This window comes from Siniperca chuatsi, linkage group LG17 (genome assembly GCF_020085105.1).
Source record: "Siniperca chuatsi isolate FFG_IHB_CAS linkage group LG17, ASM2008510v1, whole genome shotgun sequence".
Classification (NCBI taxonomy): Eukaryota; Metazoa; Chordata; class Actinopteri; order Centrarchiformes; family Sinipercidae; genus Siniperca; species Siniperca chuatsi.
In genome coordinates this window covers 20,738,130-20,751,087 of record NC_058058.1, presented here as the reverse complement: position 1 = coordinate 20,751,087, position 12,958 = coordinate 20,738,130, and the positions used below count along the sequence as shown (strand labels likewise).

Sequence of the window (12,958 nt, the reverse complement as noted above, 5' to 3'; positions counted from 1 at the left end):
CTCTTGTATGCACCCATACAATGTCTTTTATCTCCTTTTTGTCCATGCGTGTTTGACTTCTGGCTCGGCTACAACTCTTATTGTTTAGATTGTGATAAGATGTGGGCATTCACTAATATAGTCTGGTATTACATTGTTGCACACTGCGGCTTAAGTGGACATCTTTGGCATTGCAAATATGTGAAGTATGTGGGTGTTTGGTCTTCTCTTGCTTTCCTTTTTTCCCTTCCCTTTTCCTTCATCCAATTCATTCTCTGTTAAGTTCTCCCAGGTACATGGCTTTAGAGAAAATTCCTTTGAGATCTTTGTGCTTCTCTTCCCATGCCATGTTTGTGTGTGAGCTTTTTCTTTTGAGCACGAGCCCCTGTGGCATTGGCAGTTGTTGGCAACAAGTTTGCTCATGTGTAGTTCTATGTGTTCTGTGCTGCTATACTGTATGTTCATTAATGGAAATTGCCACCAGCAAATTATCGCTAAATCATAGCTGTCTGGTCTAGCAGCCACTACAGAAGGGAACCAGTTGTCATGTAGAGATCTATTGTATCATAAAGACCAAATTGTTGAAAACGTGACACTGTAGACCGGCGTGTGTTTTACACGCTTTGTCGTGATACCGGGTTGCAGCAGCAGTCCGGCAGCAAGTGATAGTTAAGCGGAGTATCTGATGTCCCATATAGTAAACAGTGCCGTGAAACTAGCGCTTGAGACGGTCAGTTTATAGAAATATTTCTACACATTAACACAACAAAAAAATTACGCCTTAACGTTGCTTTTCTGCTTGTGGCCAATGAGGGATCCAAGTCAATAATTTATGCACGATGTAGGTCCCTGCTTACACGCCCAAATCAGTAATTTATGCACAACGTGCTCCCTTGCGTTGTTGTTCGACATCATTAATGCCACCTTCCTCATGAATATGTAGGAGCGCCTTCATTCAGGGTCCCTCATTGGCCACAACCAGAAAAGCCACGTTAAAGCATACATTTTTGTTGTGTTAATGTATAGAAATATGTCATATTAATACTATAAAACTGTACGTGTTAACATGCATTTTAATGTAGTCTAAACAAGAAATCTCTAAGACGCTAATTGCGAAAATAGCTTTCCTGAGTTTCACAGCACTGTTTAGACGTTATTAAAAATACATATGGTAGTGTGTGTGTGTGTGTGAGTAAAAATCTCCGACACAGACAGCAGAGGACAGAAGCAGCGCGTCTGTAAATGACACCAAAACGAGACTTTCAGCATAGTTTGTTATTACATGACTATTTTGGTACAGACATTTACCTGGCAGTGTGGCGGATAGCCTTCCGAGATTTAAACGCCAAATGGAAAATCTACCCGCATTTGGCACTTGGCGGGTGTTAATTTCGGACCCTGTTTCCAGAGTTGTAATATCCTGTCATCTTATAAGCCTGTAAATGAATTAATCTGTTACTCCAACTGGACTTCCTGGATTTCATTGTCTCACCGGTACCAACACGCCCCCACCAATGCAGCCCCTGGGCTGTTTTGGGTCGGAACACACACTAAATCCATTGTTCAAGTCAGTTAAACCCAAATTTAATGCATATTGTAAATCCACAGCATTTTTTAACCCTCATTCAACCAAATCAGTATGATATGAATGTGGCATAAGTTGCAAGTGCAAGCATGTGAGTGAGAGGGTTACTGTTTTCTGATACAGTCAACTGAAAACTGAAGAGCAGGTTTCACTGTTGATTTAATTAAAACTTGACTCTTGTAGGTGTGACTCAAACAATTACTTCATTGCAACTCCCAACTATTACTGCCAAAATATCCTGGTTCAGTAGTAATGGTGGGACTGTAATAACGGTGCCAGTCCAGAAATTCACAACACACTTGTGTGATAACACTATTCATTTGCTTGCATGTATGAGAGGATGCCAGTTAGCTGCTAAATTTGTCACAATTGAGCCTCTGTGTTAGTGTTTAAAATTTTACTTTAAGTTCATTGACAGTGTGGGTTTACATGTTCCTCTTCCTTCATTGCACTTCAGCTTATGGAAGTCTACTTTGTATATAGAAGAAAGAACATGTTAAAATCTGTTTTGAGTCAGTTTATTCCCCAAAGCAAGCACATAATCCCATATCACAAAATCAAAAAGACACACTGTATAGTTTGTATCTGTTTAATATATCACTCATACACTGCATGTACTGTATGCTACACATAGTACAACTATATCCTAGTCCATATTCACATGGCGGCCATTTTCCTCTGTTGTCACGCTCAGGGTGGGTAGCTTAAATGCTGTTATCAAAAGTATAATGTCGTACTGCTGTGTTCCAGGTTGCAAGTCGTATATACGTAGGGAATCTGACAAATTGTTATCATTTCACAGCTTCCCGATTGATTAGCAACTGAAAAGACAATGGATAGAGAAAATTCGGAGGGACGTCGAGCCATGTATTTGATAACCCATTAGACAACCACTAACATTAGCATTCAACCACTTCCTAGCGAACATTACCGTTTGATAGTGTTATACAATCGGGTGAAGAGACAGCAACACAGTTAACGTTACATTGCAAGCTATATTAACGTTACATCCAGTGCGTTTTACGTTACTTCCTGGAACAAATGTGTCCAAGATTTAAGTTGATATTTCAGAATTAACGCCTTTCCTATTGTATCAGTAACACTATCAAACAGTAATGTTAGCCAGGAAGTGGTTGAACGCTATCGTTAGCTGTCTAACAGTAGCTAATGGGTTATCAAATATGTTTTACCTTGAAATATGGCCTGATGTCTCTCTGGATTTTCACTACCCATTGTCTTTTCAGTTGCTCATCAATCGGGAAGTGGTGAAATTATAACGATTTGTCATACTACCTACGTTTATACAGCTTGCAACCAGGAACACAGCAGTACGACATTGTCTTTTTGATAACAACATTTGAGCCTCTCACCCTGAGCATGATGTCAGAGGAAAATGACCGCCAGGTGAATATGGTGAATTGTTATATACTTGACAGTACAGATCCTATATTCAGTACAACCACCAGCTTCTCTCTGCCTTAATGTAGCATTATGTAAGGTTAAACAGGAAGGAGTAAGCCTGAGTCAGAACAGAGGGTGCATGTGTCACTGAGTCAGCCAGTTGAGTGTCCAGCCTGTTTACATGTTGACAGCACATGACACTGACTGTATCTTCCCCTCAGTCACAGCAGCAGCCTCGCACACACAGGCTATAGGCTGGATCAATAGGCCGATTGTTGTATTGGCTAAGAAAGCAGTAGGCCTCGGTCATGAGGTATAGGGCGATGAGAAGATGACTCCTGCATGCACTGGTTCAGTGTATGCACAACATGCTGTTTAAGAACATGGAAAATTGGTGATACCTTGGTGTAATAATTATAAATGAGGGATTCCGCGATTGAGACAAGCGGTAGCTTCTTTTCTCAAGCCAGTGGCATTGAGTATGCTCATATTTCTGAAAATTAAGAATTAAGACTAAAACCCAGTGTTTCCTGTGATTAAGATGATGTTGATATTTAGTTTGTTCAGTAAAGCAAAAAAAACATTTCTAATTCCAACATGGTTGCACATCGGATCAGTGGTGGCCATGCCACTGCTGGCAATGTCAACCTGACAGTTTTTTGTGGTTCGGAGTGAAATGTCTCAACAACTATTGTTTGGATTGTCAAGATACAAACATTGGTACAGATATTCATGTCCTCCTCATGATGAACTATAATGACTTTGATGATCCCCTGACTTTTTCTCTCAATCCATCATCATGCCAAAATTTTTATTTGTCCAATACTTTGGTTTATGACCAAATACTAATGATATAGCCTCAGCTCTACTTCATGTTTAGTTCTAATTGGCAAATGTTAGCATGCTAACTCGCTAAACTAAAATGGAGAACATAGTAAACCTTATACCTGCTTTTAACAATATATTAGCATTGTTGTCAGCATTTAGCTCAAAGCATCACAGTGCCTAAGTACAACCTCACAGAGCTGCTAGCATGGCTGTAGACTCTTAACCATGTTCTCTCCTAGCTTGCTGTTGTCATGGCATTTTGATCATGGAAGGTTGGCTTTGGATGCGATGGGTCCACCAGACCAGCAAAGCATTGTGACTGGTGTCGGGTATTTTAGATATAAAACACCTTTTTTGGCACAACGATGAATAAATTGCAGCGCATTGCAATAAAACCTATTTCATGCTTGTTGAAAAAGCTGCCATGTCATTATTGGCTTGTTGTATTGTCCTATTCATCCTCCTTCTTTTTACTGTTGTAGACATTTTGACTCAACATCAAGCAAAACCAGTTCTGTTTCTATGTTGGTAATAATATTTTTTTGTGTGTGTGCCTACAGATGGATCCCTCCCTAAAGAGCCAAAAGGAGATGTATCAAGTCAGATAGCAGGTAAAACAAACATAAACGAACCCAAACACACTGCACACAGTGATTCAAAAAATTGCAGCTATTTTTCCATCCTCGCCATGTCTGTTTTTGTTAGTGTGTGTGTGTGTGTGTGGTGATGGAAGAGAAGTGTATTTTTAAATTATAGTGGAAATAACATTGTCTCTCTCTCTCACACACACACACACACACACACACACACGTACACAAACGCACACACACAAGATTAATCCTTCAGTTTTCCCAGTGACAACGACAGGTCATTGTCACCATAATTTCTCACATCTCCCTGATTCCCGTTTACTCTTCATCTCCACCCCTCCATCTCCTCCCTCTCCACCCGCCATCACATACCATGTTCCCCAGCCCGTGATTGGCTACCTGTGTCTAGCACCCCTCTCCGTAGCGACAGCAGGCTCTCCATAATGAGTTGAGATGGACGATTTCTGTAGCTTTCGTTCTCTGTTTTTTCCAGCCCTCTGTCCATTATCATTTGGTTTTAGATTTGTTATTTCCAGTTGCTTCTCCTGTCTCCTCCATTATGATTTATTCACCCAATTTGCCATTCTCTCATCCTAAAATGACCTTTCTCCTCAGTCATACTTGATCTTTCTGTTATTTATTAATACAGTATAGACCAATCCAATAAAGTATGTTATGATGGTTTCGTTGCTGCATGCAAGAGGGTTGATATCTGCTAGTCAATGTTATGTTTACTGCCTCTGATGTGACATTTTGAGGAGACATATGGCCACTTTGATATTTAAGATTATTACTCCCCTGTGCTTCAGTGGAATGTTTTAATGTTTCATTGACTAGACTTTCTTGTCTGAAAGGGAGACACACACAAATTATTGACTTTTAGTAACTCTAGTCCAAAACTATCAGCAGTATCGACCTTGAAAAATCAAAACCCTCAAACCCTACATATAAATGAGGACAGTGAGTTGGCAGGTTGCTCTGATGCCCAGGGGCCCTGATGGAGACAGCTCTAGCGCCAGCAGAAAAAAGCACTGAAAACAACATGAATGCAATTATATCTAGACAATATTTGGCTTCAATGTTGTTGTTTGGCCTGTCTGCGAAACGTTGTCAGGGCAGTGCTTTTCTTAAGCTTCCTGGTGCTTGCCAGTTATCACTTCCTGGTTTAGAGGGGGGTTGGGGGATTAGGCCTGTCCATCTGCTGGCCTGGTCTCCTCAGCCACTGGTCTGACTGGGCGGCTGAAGAGTGGGTTGCGGGGGGGGCAGTGCTGTTATGTAATAATGTTAATGCCTTTGGACCTTGACAGATGTGCTGAAGAGTGCTTTGCAAGGAGGCTTGTGCATTTCCATCACTGTCTCTCTTTCTACTTAATTTTTTCTTTCTGTCTCCACAGTAGTTTGGTCAAAATGTAGAACTACTAATATTATTGAATTGAATTTGTGTAATTTTTTAGTAATCTGTTGCTTTCTGCAAGCCGAAATTTCATTTCATAGTCACCTCCAGATGGCGTGTTGGTCCAGATTGGAATAGGTGTAGCAGAAAAAGGGTTGCAGCAGGCAGAGCGGCAATTGGCTATTGACAGTGAACTGCGGCAGGAGTCAACAGCTGACTACAGTGTCAAACAGTTGACTGGCAACATGCACCCTGAATCTCAGTTGGTGACAGGAGGGAAGTGTGGAAGTATTTACAACACTGAAAAAATTGATAAAATAAAATACAGTGGTTGTTTTCCTCTCTCTATCATAGTAGTATCAGATTTTTATAGATAAAGCTTAGTGTTGCCAACAGTGCTTTTTCTCTGTCTCGTCTCGGTTTGTCAGAATGAGATCAGGTGACATTAACAGACCCGGACGAATGAACTCTTGGCACCAATAACAAGCAGTCTTTTCTCTCTCTCTGTCTTTCTTTTCTCCCTCCTCCCTCTCCCCTCCTCCCCTGCTGTGTTTGGGTCGCTGGGGTAACCCTGGCCTGTTTCTCGCTCGGTTAGCCTACCCTGCTATTAGAGGTCTGGACGGATGGAGAGAACAGAAAGAGGCGGAGGTAAAGGAAAGATGGTGCGCTCTCTCTCCCAGGCCAAAACTCAGATATGGGGACAAAAAGAGGAAAATGGGGCAGGACGTGGAGAGTCTGAGTGGAGTGGATTGGAAACAAACACCCAGGCTGTGCTGTTTAATCGCTTACGCTGTCAGCTCGGTGTTTCTAGATAATGATACCCCATTTTCATCGACGGAGGATTTTCAATGCAGCATTAAATAAAAGCTTCACAAATATCTCTTTTAAAAATGTGTCCGCACTGTCCCTCTTTGATCAGACCAGATGGCTTGCCAGAGAAATCGTTCCAGTGGTGTCGAGGAGATTTTACTCAACAAGTTTAGGGGTGTCAGGCTTTCAAAAATGTAGTGAAACCTGCCTCCCTCTGCCTTGAAGAGCTGCTAGCAAGTTTCAGTGTCTCATAATGCAGTGCAGGCTTTCCTACCCCAATGAGACTAAAATTTGGGTGTGAACACTGAATATTTATGAAAAGAAATTGGAACGTTTTGTAGATTGTTAGTGAACTGGCACAAATGGCAGCTAAAAATATGGGTACATATTGCTCAATCACCAGATGCAAAAATGGGCCGTAATTACATGTTCTTTCTTGTTAACTAGTTACCCACTTGTTTGTGTGTGTACAGTGGCATAGCCAGTGCCAGCTGTACCCACAGTAGGTGCATTGTTAAGAGTAGCACAGCTGTGTCTGATCACAACAGCCAATCAGATCAGCCCCTCTTGTTTCATCCCTGTCCAGTGGGGCAACACCCTCCTGTGCAGCAGCCAATCAAAGCCGCTCTACTAGGACCGAGAGGCGGGTCGACAGCTGCCAGTTAGAAGTAAAGTAGGCTTATGGCAGTTCAGACAGGAAGAGATGAGTAAGACAATGTTGCTGGCTGTGAACAAAAGCACAAAAGAGCAAATGTTATAGAGAGAAAGACGAAGGGTTCATGGCATGAAAGACAGAAGATGGAAGAAGTGAGGCAGATGAGAACACTGGTAAGCGAGTAAGATTAAGAAGGAAACATAATAAAAGAGTGAAATTGATGAACAGCGTAGTGTTTTTCTCTTCAACATCCTTGGCATGTCAGCCTCTGTTTCAGACACAAGAAAAGTGACATCTGCATCAGTCACTTACTCACATTTATTTGTCACCCTCTTCTAATTTCTATTTAGTGGAATTGTAGCCTTTTTAATACACAGTAGTATTGCAGAACCACAAAAGACAGGGATTCGTGTTTTGGCATTGCGTAGGGTGTCAGAAAAGTCTGTAATGACTGGAAAATGACACGCTCTGGGAGAGGAGTGTCTTCTACATGACCTGCACCAACTTCCGGACACATTTGCAGACAGTAGTACCACATTTCTTTGTATCTAGTAAAACACATCCAGGTTAGCAGTAATTGACCATACGCTAAACTGTATATGTGCAGTGAGAAAACTTGACAGGTGTAGCAACAGAAATTAGCGAATATCTCTAATTTCGACCATATAGTACAGTGTTTTCCATTGTAGAGTTGTTGTTGTTGTAAGGAGGGAAGTGCCTCTGAAGCAACTTTTAGACCGTGGGAAAAATAAAACATGTTCATGCATACTTGAGTGAAATCAATATAAAGTGTCAAAATCAAATTAATTCCATTTAAGAGTTTCCCACAGTGAAACATTCATCAATACCCAATAAGCGTGCATTCAAATAAAACTACACTGGCCAGTATCTATCCTTTCGTAACCTGGCTTTTCAGAGCATCTGTGAACAGGAAGTAGGTCAGCGGTCCCGGTCACGGACGCCCTATTCCTGTCCACTCCCTCAGCCTCAAGGAATCCTGCCATTCCCACACATCCCTCAGCAAGGAATTCCTGGCGCGCTTTGAATGTGGGAAGTCCGCAGTTATGCAGGGATGCACACACATGTGCATGGTTCTGGTTTCTCTTGACCCACAACAGCTGGTTTAGAACCGATGTGTTCAAGTCAGCTGCCGCGGAGCCATTATGAGATTACGCCTGTATGTAACTGCTGTTTAATCAGATAGGGAAGATGCTGTTAGTGTGTGTGCTCTTTTTGTGGTATGTAGGCAACTTTTCCCCTCCCTGACAGACCCTACCACCCGTCCCATCTGTCCTGGTCCAGGCAGCTGTTGCATATTTTTTTTAAACACAGAAACACACACGCTCTGACCCCACCCTGAGCTATTTGTCACAATCTCTCTGGGGCAGTCTTGTAGTGTTGTTTTTGAGTAAACTGCTTTGTTGTATCAGTCAGCCTAAGGCCCACTTGACCTCTTGGAGGCCCCTACACGTCTCAAGCCTCTGAGGTGTGTTCTGAGTGTTGACATATTCTGACACACACACAGACACACGACCCAGTAACAGTCCTGACCTGGAATGATGAACTGACTGTGTTGTGGTAGTTTTCATACTGCAAAGGATGATGGACATTTCTGGCATTTCCCTCTCATCCCTTGCCCTTTTTCACTGAGGGGTGTGGCCATATCAGTGGTTACTGCGTTTCACCACCGCCCACTTCACACAGGACCAGTGACCCAGGAAATAGTGGGACTAACTGTCCATTAGGAAAGGTTGGCCTAGTTAATGGTGTATTTTTTTCATATGGAATAGACGAGCTTCCTGGAAAATTTCACCTCAGCTTTTGGAGAGTAAATTATTCAGGGCTTGGCAATGGTTTCTCTGAATTCCTGAATTTAGACATCATCAACAAGGTAATAACCTCATCTGCTGTAGCTAATGGCTTACTGATTATAAATAAAATGAGGAATGTCATGAAATTTCATATTCTGGTGTTTCCCACAGTTTGTCATTGTACTTCATCGCTGGCAAGGAGGGTAAACATTGACTACTTGTTATTTACTTTTCATTTAGTGTGCCCTATGACTTCATGCATCATGGCTCTCGGAATGAATCCAAAACAGAACGTTTCTTGGTACCTAATTTACCTGGGCGAGCTGCTCTCCTATTGTCATTGTATGGGAAATGTTACTGTTTTCGGAAGACCCAGCACGGCCTATGGTTGCAGATACTTTTTTAGTTCCATGCGATCAACATCATAACTTGGTCATGTCATTGTTTTCAAGATAACAAATTAAAGTTTTGTGGTGATCGTATTTAATTTGAAGCCAGTTTTGCTAACATAATGATTAAATTATGCTGTTTTCCTAAGATGTCGTATATGGTTTTGTCGTGTCACAGCATGTGTTGTTGGCGAGTCTTCTTGACTGATTTAGACTTATTCAAATGCTGTCTATAGTAGATACACCCAGTGCCGTTGATTACAGAAAAAGCTTATCTGTTAATTAACCATGGCTTCAGAGTTGTCAGTTCTGCAGGCCAAATTAGAGATTGTCTCTTATAAGGTTGCAACTAACGATTATTTTCATTATCTGCTGATTATTTTTGATGATATGATGAATGATATAAAACAAATCAAAGCAGAAAATCCTCACATTTGAGGACCGGGAACCAGAGAATGAGTCTTGGCTTGAAAAATGACTGAAATGTTAAATTGATCGCTAATAGATATATCAAATAACTACATCAGCTCTAGTCTCCTAAGCAAGGAAAAGAATGAAGCAAAATCATGAATTCAGTTAATAGAGGTATTTTATCATAATCATGAGAAACATCACCTTATCTTTTCGTAACAGAAATGATTCTCTCAGGATTACAGCCTAAAACACAAGTGTGCACCATAAAACTGTTATTTATTGTCTCTTAATAATGAGATTATTAAATCACTAGAAGATAATAAAGTTGTGACCTCTACATAATGGGCTAAAAAAAATATGAGCAACTACTGCTGCTCAGGGCTTTCATTCTACTCCGGCCTCAGCACTTAAACAGGTTCAAAGCACAGGTGAAGTCACATATTCACGCACAATGCACTTTTTAGTCTTTATGATGCATTCTGGGGTAAATTGCTAAACATTGATACAGATAGGCACATACAGATTTGTAAGCTGCCCAGCACAACCACAGTCTACTACTGCTTGCCACTGAGTGGCTCCACTGGAGCAACAGCAGGGAAGGAAAGACTGACGTGTATTTGATGTTATATCTAACCCTCTCCTGCACTGTAAGGGTTTGCCCCATCAATCTCAAGTCTCCCTCTTGATGCTAAGCAGCTTCTCAGGGTACGTAAATGCAGTGCAGGCATATTATAATTATTGCCCCTCCTACACATTGAAGATTACCTCCAGGAACCTGTCTTTCCAAAAGACAGGCAGATTAGCAGCTCACCTAATGCCACATGAGGTGCACGCTGACTCTGCATCCGCACAGTGCGTTGGTGTGCACTGAAAGAGGCTACGCTGATAGCTGTGTTTCTGCTTGGAAATGTTTGCGCCAGCTTTTCCGTGTGGACGTGTAGACAACACCGAAATGGGCGGTTTTGGTTGTCTGCTGGATTGGAATATCTCCCCTCAGGAATCCCAGGATTAGCCTCAGCTGCTCCAACTCTGCCCACAGTGGATTGGGATCCCTTCAGCACAACGGCCCGTCACTCTATCATTAGCTGATGGCAGCAGTGGCCTATGTTTCCCCATCAGCAAACAAAGCCAAATCCACAGCAATTTCTGGATTTTTCACAATTTGTGGAAGAATTATCAGGCATGACTTGCTGGGCAACCAATCACAAGTGGCGGCATGCCCAGACACGCTCCGCCCTCATCCAGCTGACAGGTACAATGCTACGTACATCTACCAAGAGGTCATCACCCTCCTCTCCTTTTCCTACTCTTCCTCCTCATCCCTCAGTCACTCCCGATGGGAAGTGAATTTAACTTTTCTTTCTTTCTTCCTTCCTTCCTTCCTTCCTTCCTATTGCTTTAAATGAAATGAAAACAAAGCTAAAATAAAGGACAAACAAAGTAAAGGAAAAAGAAGGCTGGAAGAGAAAAAAACCAGCAAATCAAGGGAAAGAAAGAGGATGGAAATGAGTGTTTGACAGCGACTGATTGGTTGGTCTGTCAATGCCGTCTGTGGCTTTTCCTCCCTCCTCTGTTTTATCTGTCCACTTGTCATTTCCTGCCTGCTCCCCCTGTGCCTTCCTTTTCCTCAGTCTTACTCACTTTCCCTCCCTCACTCTCTTACTGTCCCCTTCATTCTCTCCACCTCTCTCTGCCCAGTTACAACAGGATGACTTATCTCATTATCTCACACATTTTTGTAGCTTCTCTTTTCCTTGTCCACTCATTTGGGTTTTTTTGCTCATCATTCATCCTGAAAACCATCCTTCTCCACTGCCTGTCTGTCTGTGAGTGAGTGACCTGGCCACTCTATTTTTAGCTGCTGTGCCACTTTCTCCAGTCCCGGAGCACCACAGAGCACAAGGAATTGATGTGTCTGTGTGGTTAAACTTACCTTTTGTGTTTGGCAAAAGAGAAGATCCACCCCAAAAATACTTCAACACAGTTAAAAACCTCTACTGGAGGTTGTATCTTCGGGCTATTCATAGAAAATATGTCATCACGTTCAGATACTTCCAAATACAATGCCATTTAGAAGCAGAAAATGGTTCAGGGATCACAATCATCAGGTAATAAGTAATAATTGTAGCGAGTGGTCCTGTGTAGAGAAGCAATTATACATCAACATTCAATCAAACAGGATGAAAGACATATTATCTTCAGCCTCTACAGGAGGCAAAAATACCAGTTTCCCCACTAACAGTTGAATCAGCAATCCAGAATGCATTTTGGATGCAAAAACTTGCTGCAATTTTCTGGAGCACTTTTTTGGAAGATGTAGGAAATTACTAACTGAGGAAGAAGTTGATGAATGAGCTTAAAGGAAAGAAATAATTGTTACTGGAATGACCTGAACAGATTGATGATATCTAACAGTGTATCCAAGGTTTTGACCTTTCAGATAATTATTAGATTGTAACATACAGAGTTGTTGCTGTCTCAGTCAGCGTAAAGAGGAGAAAAAGGACGGTGTTTGGAAGGAGGGAAAGGTTTTGTGGGTTAAAAGTGTGTGTGTTTTGGGGTGTTTACAGTGGGTGGAGTGTATCTGGGCAGACCTTAATCCAGTGACCGTTAAATTTGACTGTACAGTAGCGAATTCACACAGAGCTACAAAGCACTCACTGTGTGCTTTCTCCCCCTCTATACACACACACACACTCACACACTCTCACTCTCACACTCTCTCTCTCACACACGTAGTGGTTTTCTGCTTGTCATCTTGTCAACATTAGGTTTTTCATTGACCTTTTATTATCCTGCTGCTTGGCGGCAGCCAGCCAATCAGACAGCAAGTTTGTGGGAAACATCAAAGATTGTCTTTGCTATAGAAGATGTATTGCGCCATGGTAAAAAGATGCTGACTTATCCATTTGTGTGCTCATGTTGCCTTTCACCCTCAACATGCACCAGTAATGAGCCAGTAATGTTGCAACGATTATTTGAAAAGATTAGTTGATTTATTGAGTAGTTGATCGTCAGATAAAGAATCGGCAACTATTTTGATAATCGATAAATCGTTTGAGTTATTTAACATGCAAAATTGCCACACATTCCAGCTTCTTAC

General features: G+C 41.7%; 1 protein-coding gene across 7 annotated transcripts in view; it reads left to right on the top strand.

Moving 5' to 3' along the window:
• Positions 1–12,958, top strand: part of trioa (trio Rho guanine nucleotide exchange factor a) — a 75,629-nt gene that overhangs the window by 14,622 nt on the left and 48,049 nt on the right. For all 7 annotated transcript variants that reach the window (XM_044173008.1, XM_044173004.1, XM_044173005.1 and 4 more), the window contains exon 2: positions 4,354–4,404. In XM_044173008.1, coding sequence (XP_044028943.1) covers positions 4,354–4,404 — 51 coding nt within the window. The remainder of the gene's footprint in view (positions 1–4,353; positions 4,405–12,958) is intronic.